Source organism: Carassius carassius, chromosome 5 (genome assembly GCF_963082965.1).
Source record: "Carassius carassius chromosome 5, fCarCar2.1, whole genome shotgun sequence".
In the NCBI taxonomy this organism is placed as follows: domain Eukaryota; kingdom Metazoa; phylum Chordata; class Actinopteri; order Cypriniformes; family Cyprinidae; genus Carassius; species Carassius carassius.
In genome coordinates, this window is record NC_081759.1 from 19,440,395 (window position 1) to 19,458,898 (window position 18,504).

The 18,504-nt window shown below is 38.3% G+C and overlaps 2 protein-coding genes and 1 pseudogene across 3 annotated transcripts; all 3 read right to left on the reverse strand.

Annotated features, from left to right (window-relative positions):
• Positions 1-1,426: 1,426 nt before the first annotated feature.
• Positions 1,427-2,182, reverse strand: cmlc1 (cardiac myosin light chain-1). Its single transcript, XM_059550002.1, has one exon. It carries the CDS (start codon positions 2,133-2,135, stop codon positions 1,545-1,547), a length of 591 nt encoding a protein of 196 aa, XP_059405985.1. The 5' UTR covers positions 2,136-2,182; the 3' UTR covers positions 1,427-1,544.
• Positions 2,183-4,356: 2,174 nt separating this feature from the next.
• LOC132140197 (adenylate kinase isoenzyme 5-like) lies at positions 4,357-5,712 on the reverse strand (annotated as a pseudogene).
• A 10,401-nt stretch (positions 5,713-16,113) lies between these two features.
• On the reverse strand, positions 16,114-18,262 carry LOC132140928 (G-protein-signaling modulator 1-like). Of its 2 annotated transcripts, none has more exons than XM_059550004.1 (3): positions 17,659-18,262; positions 16,752-17,082; positions 16,114-16,628 (listed from the first exon to the last, which is right to left on the reverse strand). In XM_059550004.1, exons 2-3 carry the CDS (start codon positions 17,061-17,063, stop codon positions 16,443-16,445), a joined length of 498 nt encoding a protein of 165 aa, XP_059405987.1. In that variant the 5' UTR covers positions 17,064-17,082; positions 17,659-18,262; the 3' UTR covers positions 16,114-16,442. The 2 variants fall into 2 exon arrangements, with proteins under 2 accessions (XP_059405987.1, XP_059405986.1); XM_059550003.1 differs by having other exon boundaries at positions 16,752-17,131.
• Between the last annotated feature and the right edge of the window lie 242 nt (positions 18,263-18,504).

An 18,504-nucleotide genomic window follows, 5' to 3' on the forward strand; every position in this document is an offset into this window, starting at 1 on the left:
CCGTCACACACTTGAGGCATTCAGCCAATCACAACGCACAGGATAGCTGGCCAATCAGAGCACACCTCGCTTTTCAGACCGATGAGCTTTGGAAAAAATGACCTGTTTCAGAAAGGTGGAGCATAGTGGAGAAACATGTACAGTATGTGGAAAATAATGTTTTTTTTCTTAAACCAAGTAAACACATTTCAATACACCAAATAAACAAAATAATGTTATTTTTTAGCAAAATCATATGACGCCTTTAAGGCATACAGAGCCCTGCACACATGCGAGAAAAGATATATTAAGAATTCATTTTGCAACATAACTAAAATATAATTGGGAACAAATTAATCAACCATGGATCACCAATTAAAAAGTCATGGGAAACCATTATTAATTTGTGGCCATTATATCATATTTATTTCCAGAGCTGATCCACCCTTATATGCAAGGTACGCAAGCTGAGTATGGCTGAGTATGGCCCCCAAAAACCAGGGCGACCCCTTGCTCTCAAAGATGATTTCACTTTCATTTTTGAATTTGGAGCGGTTATGAAAACCTGTTATGCCATTTCTTTTAATGCGGTATGCTGTAGTCCTTTCCTCATAAAAAATCAGTCAAATCATGTAACGAGAATGTCATACAATGTTCATCACTTGAAACACAAGTTCACCCCGACCCCACAAAAATAGACAAGCGTAGTGATGCAGTGAAAAGTAGTGCTGATGGACACATTAGCTGTGTTAGAAATTGCATAATCTCCAAGTAGGTAGTCTACTTCTTTTGAATTAATAAGTAGCCTACTTAAAACCTACACGCACTTAAATCACATTCACCCTGCTGGGTTAAAACATCTGATAAACGTCTTTAAAAACTTTTAAGTAGGCCTACATTATAAACAGCCTAATTAACATCTTTTAACATTAACATTTTCTAAATGTCTATTATTTAATATCTGACAGATCAGATAAGCAAATGCAAAACCTCTTAAAAATGCTCTCCAGTGGCCTCATGGGAAAGTAAAAACTCCATCAAACAATTCAGAATCTCAGAAATAGTTTCTCTGGGACTTTTTACCTACTATTTTATAAATACTGTGAATTCAGACAAAAAGTTTATTTTTTATGTTTATTGATTAATTTTGTTTTTGCCTAGTCTACTGTATAGTATGCAATTTCGTATACAGCCAATATGCCACACAGCCAACCTAATCCGAGAATTGGAACTAATAGTTGCATAGGTTGTTTATGTCACTAAGAAAAAAATACTTAAAGGACATCGCTGCCAAACTCTTTTTTTTTTTTTTTTGGATTTTGCTGGCACTTTTATTTTTAATAGTAGGCCTACATAATGTAGATATTACCTTCCTTCTTTACAAACATCTGAGTTTGACATTTCAACAACAAGAACAAAAAAAACAAAAAAAAACTCAGACGAAACAAAATTTGGATGGTTTTTATTTGATGCTTTCCAAGACATACAGACATATTTTCTTTCCAGTGTTTTGACAGTTGCTATTTAGAGTTCCAATTTCATTCAGTAATCTTTGCAGCTCCGGCTCACCCAGAGAGGATGTGCTTGATGAAGGACGTGTAGTTAATGCAGCCGTTGGCGTCTTCTTGTCCAGCCATCAGACGGTCCACCTCATCTTCTGTCATTTTCTCCCCAAGTGTTGCCAAGACATGACGGAGCTCAGCACCCATCACTGTTCCATTTCCCTCTTTGTCAAAGACTCTTAGACCTTCAACAAAGTCCTCAAATGTCCCCTGGTCCTTGGTTCTCGAGATATGCTGCAGCATAGGCAGGAACGTCTCAAAGTCCAGGTATTTGGTGTTCATATCTTCAGTCTTGGGCTTCCCCAGCACAGTCAGGACATCAGCGTTGGTAGGGTTGTGACCCAGAGCCCTCATCACATCTCCACACTGGGCGTACCTTATCTTCATCTCGCCCGTTGGTGTCTCGTCAAAGAGAGTAAAGGCGTCCCTAAACTCTTCAATCTGGTCAGCGGTAAATTCCAGTGGAACACTTTTCAGGTCCAGCTCGGGCTCTTTGGGGATCTCTGGAACCGGGGCAGGAGCTGGGGCTTCTTCTTTCTTAGGTTCTGGTTTTTTAGGCTCTGGTTTCTTGGGTTCAACTTTCTTCGGTGCCATAATGCCGATGTTAAGAGTGGAGATTGGAAATGCTGGGAAGTGTGTTGTAAAAGCCCCTGTTGGCCTTTTATATCGACATGTCAGAGAGTGTGATAAGCCTTATCAGAACTGGAATAGTGACATACTATATAAGGAAATGAACTGGAACAGACTTGAGTGCTGCTCATACCATGTTGAAATGCTTCTGTCCAGTAGATAAAACCAGACCGACCGCCCTGTTATCATTGGAACGAACAAATTTAATTCATGTTCTTAAATAGCCCTATAGTCAGCTTTAAATTAAACCGTATTAGTAGTTTTTATTGATTTATTTAGGCTTTTTATCAACAGGAAAATTATGTTAGCATATAGAGATGTTATACAAAATGTTAAAATTTGTTAATTCACATATCTTTATGTGAGAAACAGACACTGATAATTTTCACTTCCAGATGATTGATCAATCTGAGTAAATTGAACTTGAGAACCAGGTCAGTTTGACTCATTAATTAATGATTATGTTCAGGTTCGTTAACTGGATTAACTGAAAAGAGCTGAAAAGAATGATTTGTTAAATTTGAGAGCGAGTAAATGAAAACACAATTTTCATTTGTTGGCAAACTGTCCTTTTAGCATATATGGACTAATTTACCCAAAAATTAAATTGTTATAATTTATATTTTGCACCTATAGCAGATATTTTTAAGAATGTTGGTAACATTTTTGGTGACCATTGACGTCCATTGTATGAACAAAAACATGTTTTATTATTCTTTTTTGTGTGTGTTCAGAAGAAAGAAAATATGAAAAATAAAATAATTATTAAGAACGGACAAGCTAAAACATACCGCAGAACAGAGTTAAGAAGAGTGAAAAATGCACCAAGTTTTAGAATTCAGTGATATTTTTTTGGTTCAAGCTCTAAACTAAATATGTTAATACAGAACAGAAAGAGAACATTTCATAACAGATCATAGTGCATTTGTGTCATATGTAGATTTCAGTAATTTAAATTGTACTTCTGAAAACCTGAAGCTGTATTATATGCAAGCAAAGAGGAGTCTCCTACTGGTGCCACAAAGAGCTGAAAGTAATTTGCCAGGCAGGTGATAAGGGTGGATCTATTCTGAGAAACAGCACATACCAGCACTCTCTCAGAGTGATGCTGTTGATAACACTGTATTTTAAGCACACTTAGCACAAAATAAAGATACCATGATCGTTCTATGGTAAATTTAATATAGTGAAGTTAAAAGCAAACTCAATTCTCATGTTTTTAAAATATTTTTTTCCCTTTATTAATCAGTTTACAAATTCAAAAGTAATAACAACAACAATAATAATAATAATAATAATTTCTTAAAATGGCAGAAGTGGTTATAATTGTGGACGGCTATAAATTAACTCTTTCAAACCAGGGAGGCTATAGAACGAATTACTTTTAAGGAATAAAAGCCTACCATCTAGTGGCTCAATTGTGAATTTGTGTTCAGAAAATGTACAGGCATTGTAAGTGTAGAGATTACATGAAATAGATACTGATGTTTAATAGACTTTACTACTTCTCCCACTAATTTTTCAGTAGTGCATTTTGGCACTTGATAGGTCAGTGTTTGTCAGCAAGGGCAGGGAGTTATGTTCACTGATGTCCTACTTTAAAAAACAAAAAGGCACAGCTGTAATGAAGATCTATTAATGAGAACACAGCCAGAGGACATGTCTGTAGTGGCGCTATCTCTGTCACTCTTTAATGTGCTCATATTGTGGAATTAGTTAATAATCAGTAATAAATTTAATGTTTTTGCAAGAATAAGTGAGGTAAATTGTTTGAAAACCTTTTATATTGTTATTGTATTTTATATTATTTCTATACTTTGGTGGTTTTTTTAGCAACTCACATTATTTCTGGCTTAAGCTCCAAATATACATTAATAATATCAAGTAAAAACATTACAATTCAAAAACAAAAACAGAAATTGTTGGAAAATGTTCTGCTCTAGAAAGTTGTTCTTATTAAATTATTGAAAAAGTTGTACAGAGAAGATTCACAGTGAAGTACAAATATAGGCAACAACAAGTGTAAAATATACATTATATTATATTTCTTCTTTGACTCTTTTCCCTGACCCTTGACTCTGACCCACAAGTTTACTGATGAAAAATGATGGTAAAATAAAATGTTTTGCAGGCTGCTTTTGACATTTTGGATTTAATGGCAGCAGCTGGATGTTTAGACGTCCTTCTAAAGATCTTCAGTACTGCTCTGCAGGGAGAAAAATAATGTTTATGAAATACAAAGCAGAACAGATTTTTAAGCACAAATTGTGGCTTATAGTGTAACTTTTGTTTAAAAACCTACTGCATTTGTGTCACTAGGGAACAGTCTCTTCTTGACATTGGTACAAATGTCTGTGAAAATGTCATCTTATTCTCGATCAGCATCAACCTAACCAAGCACAGTGAGACAGAAGTTTGTTTCACAACATAAACTACACAGTTTTTTTTAAACAAAGCAGCATCTGTAATCATCCAGAGAACAGCCCATGCTGTTAAAACCAGCTGAATCAACAGCAAAGAACAGCATCTTACCCTTACACGTCTTTTCTCCTGGTAGTACTTGGCAATGAGTGTGATATTGTGTTTAAATGTATCTAGTCTCTTCTCAATGGCGTGAGTATTGTCGTCGGGACGGCCCTGCTGGGACGCTCTTTTCTCTGATTGGAGTTGCTGAGTTGCTGATTGGAGCAGGCAAGCAAGATCACCAAGTCTGGGGAGCCAATCTGAAGCAATACTTTATGAGTGTCATTCCTATCATACAAAGACTTTATATACTATATAGAGTAGACCATCAGAATGCTGAATATCTGACCTGCTCCTCAAAGGTGAACGCCTGTGAGATCTCTCTGGGGAATCCATCCACAATGAATCCTTTAGCATCCTGCTTTTTGATAAACTGATGTTTCAGCTCTTCAATAGTTGTATCCTGCAGGATACCATGCCGGAACAACACTAGGGCGGCTAAAGTACTATGGATTAAAGTATGCTACTTAGATGTTCGGGGCATTTATGTGTTCAACAATACAGTAAAAAAAACTTCAGTGTCACACGATCCTTATATGCAGATTTGGTGCTCAATATGTTGAAAACATTTGTGTTGCTTAAAGAGTTTACACAACAATTTAGTGGAAATGTTCTTACCATCAGGCCATCCAAGATGTGTGTTTCTTTATTGGAACAGATTTGGAGAGACATTTGGTAGCATTACATCAATACTTCTGCAGTGAATGGGTGCCATCAGAATGAGAGTCCAAACAGCTGATAAAAACATCACAATAATCCACTCGACCTCAGTCCATCAGTTAATGTTGTGTGAAATGAAATGTAGCACGTTTGTAATAATCAAATTCATCTTAAAGATATCTTCCATCATCGATGTTTTAACTTCAAACTGTTGCTTTCAGCTAAAATATGAGACTTCTATCCACAACACTGCTATATTCACTACAGAGGATCCCTTGGTCAGCAATTGATGTAATGCTAAATTTCTCAAGATCTGTTACAAATGAACTCTCTACATCTTGGATGTGAACTACTCCATATACAGTGCCACATTAACATTGTGTTTATGAATCATTAGAAGCTAAATGTAATGACAATAACTAAAACAGCCATTTTCAAAAAACTGTAATTTTACAGTATCCATCATGTATGACAAGACTTTTTTTTTCAAGCAGACATTTTGTTGCTTGCTAAGATAATGTGCCTTCAAATTGGCTGAATTACCGAGTTGGGAGGGAGCTTTCTTTCCCTGTGCTGGGGTGATCGGTAGTAGAGGTTTTCGATCAGGTGTAATGAAAGTGTCCCAGGCCACACATTTAGGACCCCCAAGGTCTCGTGTTTTCTGCAGGCAACTCTCCAAGAGTGCCAAAGGGTCCTCAGGCCTGTGGTACATCAGCCCTGTTAACATGCTCTGTGAGATACACACATAATTCAGTTAGGTTTGTTATATGAAATGCTTATAGCTGAGTGTTTCTGAATACAACTCTTTATTTCAGGCTGTAGAACATATCTTGTTTATTAGCCAAACAAAGCTAAACGATTTCTGAATGGTAAGACATTAAGAGAAAAAATGAATAACTTCCAGGGTAGAAAATAATAATCGCAAATTGTTCTAATTATACCAAATGTGTTAGCAGTTCATACAGCTAGTAATGACTAGGGAATGTCCATTCAGAGGGACGTGGAATGGAACATTTGAGCTCTAAATAAAGAGCTGTTTGCTTCTTTTGATGCAAACAAAACTGCTTGAGAATTTAAATCTCAATCCTCACAGGTATCAAACAGCTAAAGACACATTTAACCCCTGAATACAGCAACAGTGTCCAAACAGAAACAAAACAAAAGGCTGAATTTGATGAGGTATCAGTTTAATAACAGACCACAGCATTTTCAAAGACTAATGAAGTATCGATATGGAAAACCCTGTTGAAAAACCAGCATATGCTGGTTTTGAAGCATAGCAGATGGTTTAAGCTGGTCCAAGCTAGTACTGAGCTGGTTATGAGGAAAGAACATCAAAAAACACTGTTAAAAGTAGTAACCTGCTTTGTTACCTTAAGGTGGAATTTATACCATTCAAAACCTTAAATTTAGTATTATTAAGTTAATGTAAGTTAATTTGTTTAGCTTGACTCAAAGATGGTAAATAACATTTTAGATGTTATTAAAATCAGTTCATTTAAACTTGTTTAATTGTGTGATATTTAGTACTCCAAAATGTCAACATGATCAAAAATGTGCTGAAAAACCTGTTGTACACAATATACTACACATTTTCTGTCATCTTACTGAGAGTTTATACTTTTTTTATAAACAAGCAAGTGCGACAGCAAGTAAAAGGCCTTTAATAACTTTTATATTGTTAGTCATATCTTAAGATGGAAGAGAATCAACCAAGGTTTACTTGATCATTTTTAATATTAAATGTTTTAATGTTAAAAGTGAGTACAAAATATGATACATCAGGGCCCATATTCACAAAACACCTTAAGGCTAAAAGTAGCTACTAACTTGCCAATTTAGGAGAAAATCTTAAAAATAGTCGGCATCTCAGTCCTTTCACACTTGTTGGTGTGTAAAACAAGCCCACGACGAAGGAGATATCAAAATAGTTATTTTAATGATCCACAGGAGAAAAAAGGACACATCCAAACACAAATCCAAAAAATCTAACATAAATAGCGAACAAACTAATGGATTTTTTTTTTTTTGGTCAGAAAGATACTAAAGAGTTCAATGAGATGGCTGATATACTTGCTATGATGACAGATTAAATAATAGTTATGCACAGAAATGAAGTTCACTACTTTAGATACACCTTTCTAAATATTCCTTATATGCGGTCTTAGTCTGAGAAGTTGAGAGATGTTCTGTATGTCTAGAGGTATGCACACAAACCTAAACCTGCGTGTTTGCATTCCTCATGAACTGCGTGTTTGGGCACAAGCAAGAATATTATTGTTTCAGTCCTTCTCTCCCCCTCGCTCTCCATCGCCCACATTTCCAAAGATGAGTCACATAAAGTAAATATAAAGTGCATAGCTTGTTGCCTTGGTGACAGTTAAAGTGTACTGTTTACAACCTTCACCATTTATGTCCTGCCCGAGGAGGTTTCATACGGTGATGAATATCTACAATATTGCACTTCCTTATATATAGGATCAATTTAGAGATGGAAAACCTATCAAAAGTGTGGACAGTATTTTGTATGCAACTACATATCTCCCACACAAGCACAAGCACAAGCACTTGTTGATGCTGTCTGAGGAGCTTCCCTCTTGCTGACAATCTTGAGACCCTCCGCTTTGCCATTACAGCAACCTATTTGAGAATCACCATAGTGACACTTTGAAGTATCCAATTTACCATTTAATTGTGCCTGCTAAATAGACACAGACTTTTGATGAATTCATGCTATCAGCTCACATCTGATGTACAGCACTGAAGAAGCACTGAAGAAGCACTGAAGAAGAACTAGAAGAAGCATAGTACTGAAAACAGACACAATCAGATTTCATAGTGGCAGGTGTTTCCAGATGTGTTCTACTCTAATTGACGTTGCGATATTAATATAAAAATAATGAAATGGCTTCTCCTGGAGGTGATTCTTACCTTAAAAAGGTGTTGGATCTGTCATTTGGAGAGGTATTCCTTTGCGTCATTTGTGTTCATTCTTGTCGGTTATCCAGACCAGCGTTTGTAAGTCAGCAGAGCAGCAGCTGTGTTTGTCTGGTCATCTGTTGTGTTTCCCCCTCAGAGCAGCTGTGCTTTCTTGCACCATCGCATTGGCTGGTTCTCTACTGCTTTGACGCTGATGACCTTCAGGCAATGTTTCTATTCATCAGTTGTTATATTCACGCTCATGAATGCTGAGCTCAAAGTGACCCCTTAGTGTATAGTCGCGAGTGAGGCTAATCGAGTACTATTATCGAGTATCCTTACTGCATTAAAATAAATAAATAAATTAGTTAAAAAAAGAGAGATTTCTCAAATACGTTAGAGATTGTGTGTGTGTGTGTGTGTGTGTGTGTGTGTGTGTGTGTGTGTGTGTGTGTGTGTGTGTGTGTGTTTGACAAAAAATTACAAGCTATCTAATTTGATAAAAAAAATAGCCTAACCATCTAGCACAGTTAGCTAGAGATCTTTATTATATTTTATAGTGTATTTTGTAAGCAAAACAGTTTTTGTAATGTATGTAATTGTAAGTAAATCTTTAATCAAGTGAAAAAGAATAACATTGACAAAGCATCAAAAGTGAGGTGTTTTTCTGTCACTATACAGAAATTAATATTTGCATGAATAAGTAAATAAATTGATAAATAAATACTCCGTTCCCACCACATCTTTCAAAGTGCTGGGTAGATTACAGTATTTACAAACTCGATTACAAATTATATAATTTTAGCTAGTAACGTAATCAGATGGTTTACACATGTCACACACCTGGACTCATTTTGTGTGTTTTTTGCCCCTGTGACCCAGTTTCTGTCTCTATGTGGTTTGATTAGTTCCCAGGTGTGTCTAGTCATTTCCGCATGTGTTCCATGTCCCTGTTAATTTAGTCATTCCATCCACCTGTGTTTCCCCATTATCCCTTGTATAAAAGCCTTGTCCTTTCAGTTCTGTTTTGTCGGGTCTACTCGTCTACTTGTTAACTTGTCTACTTGCCACTTGTTATTTGCTACTTACTTTGCCTATGTTTGATTTAATAAATCCTTGTTTCGTTTATCCCTCGGCTCCGTGTTCCTTCCAGCAGCGTAAGCCGTGACAGAAGACCCGACCTAAAAAGTTAAAAGAACTGCGTGTTTTCCCTCCGTTTTGTTTTCCGTTTTTTCACAGTCTTTTTCTTTCGGTAGTGTGTCATGGATCCCCTCTATCGCCCCGAATACCTCCTCCTCCTGCTGGAGCAGGAGGGACTTTCTCTCGAGGACCATACTAGACGGTTTCTCTTGATAGCTAATGCCACCAGCTACCCGGACCACGCGCTCTGCACCTTTTATCACGCCAGCCTGAACTCCAGGTGCAGAGCGTTGTCGCCCGAAGATGGTCCTCGGGAGGATTTCGCCTCATTCATAGAGTGGAATCTGGTGAGAAATGGGTCACCTCTCACGGTCGGCCCAATGGAGGATCTCGCCAGGTCCACTCTGGACCCAGAGCCCAGCCTACAATCTCCCCACGGTACGAGGCATAAGCCCGAGCCCACCGATGACGGAGAGCCAGAGAGCAACCCGTCAGACCAGGTGCGAGAGCCGGCGACACTGCCCACCACGAGGGAGCAAAATGTGGAGCGCCAAATGGGTCAAAATGAGGGGGTTTCCAATTCACCTATGCCAGATCCTCTGTTAAGCCCAGGAAGGGCTCCTGATCTTCCGTTAAGCCCAGGACGGGCTCCTGATCCTCCTGTAAGCCCAGGACGGGCTCCTGTTCCCCCGTTAAGCCCAGGACGGGCTCCTGTTCCCCCGTTAAGCCCAGGACGGGCTCCTGTTCCCCCGTTAAGCCCAGGACGGGCTCCTGTTCCCCCGTTAAGCCCAGGAAGGGCTCCTGTTCCCCCGTTAAGCCCAGGACGGGCTCCTGTTCCCCCGTTAAGCCCAGGACGGGCTCCTGATCCTCCGTTAAGCCCAGGACGGGCTCCTGATCCTCCGTTAAGCCCAGGACGGGCTCCTGATCCTCCGTTAAGCCCAGGACGGGCTCCTGATCTTCCGTTAAGCCCAGGAAGGGCTCCTGAACCCCCGTTAAGCCCAGGACGGGCTCCTGAACCCCCGTTAAGCCCAGGACGGGCTCCTGAACCCCCGTTAAGCCCAGGACGGGCTCCTGAACCCCCGTTGGCCTCCCTTTGTTGTTTCTACGGTGCGAGGACGCACCTACCGGGAGGGGGGAGTACTGTCACACACCTGGACTCATTTTGTGTGTTTTTTGCCCCTGAGAGTTTCTGTCTCTATGTGGTTTGATTAGTTCCCAGGTGTGTCTAGTCATTTCCGCATGTGTTCCATGTCCCTGTTAATTTAGTCATTCCATCCACCTGTGTTTTCCCTATTATCCCTTTGTATAAAAGCCTTGTCCTTTCAGTTCTGTTTTGTCGGGTCTACTCGTCTACTTGTTACTTGTCCACTTGTTACCTGTTACTTGCCACTTGCCACCTGTTATTTGCTACTTACTTTGCCTATGTTTGATTTAATAAATCCTTGTTTCGTTTATCCCTCGGCTCCGTGTTCCTTCCAGCAGCGTAAGCCGTGACAACACATAAAATTAGGTAATGTATTTTCACTGTTTTTTGATTGCTTTTAGATTACAACTTGTAAGAAATTTTTTTTTCCGTTCTTTTGTTATCAACATCATGAAGTGCTTTAAACCTAAGCCTACATTACACCAGGACTTCCCAAACAGGGGTTCCTGAAATAACCGCAAGGGGTTCCTGAGGTGATAAAAAGCTAATAATTAAATCATAAAAATTACAAATTAAACTAAATTGTGTGACCTCTCAATTGTCCATGTAAGTAGTCACCTGTGCAGTTCCGTAAAACTGGAAGACAAATGTATACAAGCAGTAGGATTTTTATGAAAAGAAAATTATTAGTTACTACCCAGCTGTCAGGGACCAGGCAGACCTGGTCCCAGCCAATCCACAACGCTCACATTAATCACCCACACCTGATCACCCTCAGCATGGCTCTATAAAGCACTCACCTCAGCACCAGTTCACCGTCAAGTCTCCAACAGGAATCGACCTCACGATCTTGTCTCCAGCTCAACTCGACTTCAGAAGACCTCCAGAAGTAACGTATACTTACCTTTTGAGAAGTTAACCTGTGTGTCCTTGTTCTCCTGTCTCCAGGACGCCTGTGACAAATCAGTTACCTGAATTCCCTATGAGCTTCGATTATCTCCTGTGTTCTCGTAAGATTCTCTGGGCAGTGGCCTTCTCTGTAAAGCAAAAGAGACAAGTATTAGTGTCCCGGAACTGTGTGGCTTTGACGTCTCGACAATTTATGAACTCGCCTATATTTCACCGAAGTGAACTCCACAGAACCCACACCTGAAATTAACTCCTACTCACCTCTCACGAACTCTTGTTTAAATAAAGACACTGTTTTGAATTCAATTACCTCTGTCTCCAGTGTACATCCTGACACCAGCAATTATCATTTATGACTTCATTCCCTCATTTTACATAAATTGGGGCCAAATTGTCCTAGGCTACTTTGTTCCTCGTTTTAGTTAAATCCTCAATTTAGAAATACTGAATTAAGCAGGGAGATGTATTAGTGTAGTACAATGTGGCCACAAATTAATAAATAGTGAGAGCAATTTAAATAAAACAAGATCAATAAATTATTGAGTTGAGATATTTTTTCTGCATGCCATGTGGCTCTGTACAAAACTGATGGTTGTTCCCAAACAAGTTTTAAATGAAAATAATCCCACCTCAAATTGATTGAGCCAATCTTGTTGTGTCTGCACAAACAATCAGAATCCATTAGATTTTTATGTGTGAAATTAAAAATGACATCTCAAAATGTTTAAATCTGACTTGTGGTCACAGAATATTTAAACCTCAATCTGTATATATTTATACTCCAAGAGAATATAGCCTTGATTTAAGACAAGTTCAAGCTAACCTTAAATGGATAGTTCACCAAAAATTGCTCTCCCTCAAGATGATCCAAACCTTTATGAGATATTTTAAATAATTGTTGGTCCCCATTGTCTTCCATAATATGGAAAACATACTATGGACATCAATATGGACCAGAAACTGGTTTCTCATTAAAATTGTCTTTTGTGTTAAGAATGAATTTTTGTTACACTTTATTTTAAGGTGTCCTTGGTACAGTGTTATTATACATTTAAGTACTGAGTAATATTACTATATGTTTAGGGTTAGGATAAGGGTTTGTCTTAGGGATACTTGCATGTAATTATGCATAATTAATTTTTATTATATTAGAAATTCAATGTATGTGTAAAAAGGACACCTTAAAATAAAGTGTTAAATTCATACAGGTTTGGAACAACTTGTGGGTGACTTTAGGTAATTTTTAGGGTGAACCATCCCTTTTGAGTATTTTTTTACACTGTTTGAAGGAGATTGCATATTCATAAAATTTTGCAAGGAAACCATACTATCATCCCCACTGAAAATAAAAATATTAAACGTACAGTATGGAATTTTTGGCCACCAGGGGTCACTCAATCAAAATAATAACATGAGACGTACTTTGATGACGTCGGGAAAGAGCGTAGGCTCATGGGAGTTGTTGTTCATTGGAACACGCGCTCTGTCGCTCCCCACATTCCTCACTCATTTTAACTGAGGCCGGCGACACACTGGATGCGTGGCGCAAGCGTCTCAGCTGCGTGGCGTGTCAGTTTTTAATTCGGCTCCCATGTTAATAGGTTAGAGCTTGCAGACTGCCTGTGTGAGCCGCGCGTCTCAGGCGCGGCTCAAGGTGCACGGAAAACGCGTGCTTGCTACCGACGCCTATTTTTCACGCGACACGTGTGCGTGTTGGAAGCGTTTCCAGGCAAAATATAAAAGGAAAATATGTTTATATGTAATTTTGTACACAAATACATATTAATTCATGACATTTTGATGTTTGAAAGTCTATAGGTTGACATAAATTCAGATATAAATGTAATTTAAAAAATAAATAAATAATTATCGATTTTCAAATATTGCACCTGTCAAACATAGTCTATTTTGCCGTCAATACTGTTGACGGTGTCCTTTATCAGTAGGCTTTATATTTATGTTCAACATGAAGTATAGATATTGTTGTCATGAAGACAAGAGCCTGGTCTGTCAGCGGTCTCCCTTCACCTACAGCAGCAGCAGCCTAGTATTTTGACAATCACATCTTTTCGAACGGAGGGATATATGAATTATCAGACCCCTATCAAATCAATATTCCATCTAGCTAGTAGTAATATATGTTAAAAAAACACGGTTGCCTTTCGTTAATAATTATAATTACGTTTATACTATGATATCGAACAAGATAGTGAACTGCATTTGAAGCTACTTTATTCAGCTAGATATAGAACACATGTAGATTTACATTATATTCTACATGAGAGCTAGTCCGTCTGCGTTTTACACAAGACATCATCGTTTCACAAAATATACGGATAGATACAGTTAGCTGAATGGATGCATACCTGTTTATTAGAATGCAAGCATCTCTCTGTAGTTTCAGCTTGTCACGAAGCTCTCTCTATCTTGGAAATGCAACTCCAATATTTACCCGTGTCTTGTTTGTTCTCTTGTTACAAAACCTTCTCAGGTCATGTATTTCACCCGTACGTTTGACTGCGCGTCACAGAACGTGCAGGCAAAGCATAATCATGATCCATAACTAAGTTATTGATTGAGGTATAAATACTAATATAAACAATATAAATATAAAATATAGTAGTCTCGATCAAGGCTAGCTACTACTTTTTCTTCTTCGTCTCGTCTTTGCTTCTGTTCACCTTTGTATTTGGCGGTTCCGCAGGAAGTTAGATAAACTAGAGGGGTCAAAGTTTATATGACGCCATAGACAGACGACAAAACGGAAATAAAGAAACGTGCCGTGTCTTCTAATTAAACTATAATTTTCTCTGGATTTGAAAGTTCGTGCAAACTTTCGGGATAATGTACTGTAAGTACACAACTAAAAAAAATATATAACATAGATATAGTGATATCTGCTATTTTTAAAGCAGAAAAATTACATATTGCGCCTTTAAAGACAAACTAAAATCATATTAAAACATTACTTTTATTCCAATGAAACAAAAAGCCATGTTAAACAGTGCACCTTGAAATGAGTCTATCCATTTTTCACAGACTAACAATTATGCACTTTTTAATGTTCAAGATGGATTTAGCCTTTCTTAACGGATTAGTTCACCCAAAATGAAAATTAGCCTGTGTTTTACGTACCCTTGTGGTGACTTTTTCCCTTAAGATGAATCCAATCTGTATTTATATAAAAAAATGTTCTTGCCCCTCCAAGCCTTTCAATGGGGCTAAGCGGGTGTTGGTTGTCAACAGTTTAGAAGAGGTGAAATAAAGTGCATGCATCTGTAATAAAACGTGTCTCACACAGCTCCGGGGAGTGAATAAAGGCCTCCTGTAGCGAATCCATGCATTTTTCTAAGATAAATATCCATATTTCAAATGTAATAAACACTTTTTTTCTCGCTTCAGCTGACTGTTGTACGTGAAAGACATACAGGCGAATGATGTAGGACGTAGGGCGCTGTGCGCGTGCCTCTGAGAAAAGCTAGTCTTGCAAGTTTGTTTATTGGAGCAAAGGAAACAAACCAGTCTCCTCTTGGCTTATATCAAAATTCTCTGACATATTTCTTTATATGACTTAGCGCTTCTAAGTCATGAACGGCATCTCCACGCTCATCACTATGCCAATGTATTATGCCACTGTATTACATCATCTGACAGAACGGCTTCCGCATATGTCAGATGGCAGAAGTGATAGAAAAGTGTTTATTACATTTGAAATATGGATATTTATCTTACAAAAATTCATGGATTTGCTACAGGGGGCCTTTTTTCACCCCCGTGTGAAGGACGTTTTATTACGGATGCGCGCACTTTATTTCACGTCTTATTTCTGAACTGTTGACAACAAACACCAACTTAACCCCAATGAAAGGCATGGAGGGGCCAGGACAATTTATAATATAACTCCCACTGGATTCGTCTGAAAGAAGAACACTACATACACCTAGGATACTTCGAGGGTGAGTAAAACATAGGCATTTTCATTTTTGGGTGAACTAACCCTTGAAGTCTTCTGAAAGAAGTCTATTACTATTAGTATTACTTATATTACTCGCAGTATCAGCAGAATTAGACAACCACATGAACTGAGCCATACAACTTCGGTGTCATGCCAACTACAATTGCTCCCATCTGCTGAGTATCAGTTAATTCATATTCAGTGTGTGCTGAAACACACTTTCCACTTGAGTTAAATGAACATGCACCTGTTTGGAAATTATGTGTTGCCGTTGTCTGTCACACTGATCTATATTGTGTTGTGTGACAATAGTTATTGGACCCACTTTATAATAAGTGGCCTTAACTACTATGTACTTACATTTTAATTAATAATTTAGTACAATGTACTTATTGTGTACATACATGTTTTTACATTGTACTTATATTTAAAAAAAAACTACATGTAATTACATCTGTATTTAATTTCTGTAATTACATTTATAATTACACTGTTGACCCATACTTTACACCTTAACCCACCCTTAAACTTACCCATACCTCCAACCTTCTCCCTAACCTTACCCCTATCCCACCTCAATAGCAGCAAAAGTGTTTTACAATACAATATGAACACAATAAGTACATTGTACTTATTTTTTTATGTAAGTACATAGTAGTTAAGGCCACCTAATATAAAGTGGGACCTAGTTAGTAATATTATCCTTGGAAAGCATCATGTTTTATCGTTTTCCATGGAGTTGCTTTGCTTGAAATCTGCACAAAAGACTTTTGTGAAAGAACACTTGTTGGAACATACAAACATGTGAGTGTTTCCATTTCCTCAGAATCACATCTGTTGGGTTTTGATTCAACTCAGGGTAAAAATATGAAACAATTCAACATGATATAATCCTACTAATTAAAATAAACCTATATAACTCTCCCCTAACCCCAGCCTTGGAAGATCTTTAAAATGTGCAGCCAGAGAGTCAGAGTTTGCAGAAGACTTTGTAGAAGTCGTATCAGAAGTGCCACAGTCTCTAACTTGAGCCCTCAGAGGTTTTGGACTTATAATTTAATTCTGTTTCATCCTTTTCATCAGAAGGAAAAGAAACCCGTTGTTCATCCATGCGTTTGGATTGCACCCTCTGAATAAGGCTGAAGAAGTCTTCATCTGGGTCTGATGCTGGTGGCAAAGAGCATCTCTGGTCATTGATTCTGGAGGACTGGAGGGGGAGAGAAGTGAGAAAGTTCACAACATGCAAACAGAGGACATCTAAGGAACGTAAGTGTAAATCACATTTGTACATCTCACATCTGATATCGAATTTCAGTTGCTATTGTGTTACCTGATACTTTATAAGCATGTTGAAAAACTCCTCACTAGATTCCTGTGGACTACATGCCTCACACAAGTGTCCCACATTGTTCTGTGCTATCCTGATGCCCAGACGGTCCCCTATACTGGCTCTCTGGTCGTCCAGTCTGCGGCTTTGGGAACTGGCTATCAGGTCAAAGAACTCCTCTGTCTGGGTAAGGGAGATGAGAGAGGAGGCTCCAGACAGTAAAGGAGACTGGGGCATGGAGGACTGGGGCCCAGATGAGGCCTCTTGGGCCTGGGCATTTGGCTGTTTAGGGTCCTGGCAGCGCCGGTTCTCCATGCCGCTGCTTCTGGGGTCTCTGAGCACAGTGAAAGGGCAGACCTCATTAGAGGTAACTGGGACTTACCCTTAAAAAGAATACAGAACAAAAGATTATACACTCTTTCAATGATTAATGAAATCCTTGATTTTGAAGCACACTGAAACATGAAAACTTGAAACTTAATGTCATTATTAGAACTAACATTGTTACATTTGTATCATTCGTGTTCCCAGAATGATACAAACATGAACTAAAAACTACATTTAGTTTATTAAACAATTAAACTTGTCAACTTTTATTAAAGCAGACTTACTTCTGTGAGCCTGAAAAGTTAGGTGTGAAATATATTCAGGATAATAGCTTATTTTAGAGTTAGCATGATGCATAAACTGCAGACCAGCAAAGTTTGAATGAGTTAACAATTTTAAATCAAATTTTAAATTTGGTGTTAGAATAGCACAAAAGAATAACATTAAATCATCTTTGTTTCTAATAAGGAAAATTTGCTTTTAATAAATATAATATTTAACATCATAAAACATTTGAGATATTTTACTAGAAATATTTAAGCATGACATATTTTACATATGACAAAGTTGAAAAATGACTTACAGTTTTATCCTTCTCAAAAAATCCAAAAGCAATAAAGTTCACAAAGGCACTCTCTACAGGGACTGCATCTGAGAACAGCCATAAACCAATTCCCACAGCTTCTGGCACTAAATGATTTTCTTGGCAGACATGACAAGCAGACCTTTCTTTCCCAAGTTTGAAACATACATGTTACTGAATGGCTTGCAAATCTTAAAAACATTGAAAAAAAGAAAGAAAATAAATACAAGAAAAAATTGCTTATATTCCAGGAAAATGAGGATGACTTCCCTATCTTCCACACCCAGGTTTCCTGTGTGCTGGGCTGTCTGTTTTTCGAGGGGGAGAGGGAGAGAGAGGGAGAGTGAGGGGGGAGAGATAGAGAGAAATGGGGCGCAGTTGCCCCTCTCCGCTTACATCATGGTTGCTATAGGAACTGGAAATCGGCTTCCAAATCTCGCTCCCGTTGTTCACTCAAACACAGACATATACACACCAACAAAAACACACACTGTCTGGTTCACACACATACATACACACTGGCTTGCATTCCTGCATTGTTGAGTTCCATTCATTGCCTCCTGTGGGGATCAGTTCCCTCTCTCTTTCCACAGTCAGGAAAACTACAGCACAATTATACGAGGATACAGTGGCCAAGATTACTGATGTATCTTGTAATTTTTGTGTCTTTGTTTCAAGCAATGCTGAGCTACTGTCAGCAGAGCGTGAGGAGGAGGGGGTTGCTTGGAAGCTACCATAAGGAGGAGGCAATAACCGATGATTCTGGGATGAACCAAAGCAACATAATGTTGCCTGGGGCCCTTCGTCTGAAATGAATGGATGAATGCCACTCCATTTAGAATTATC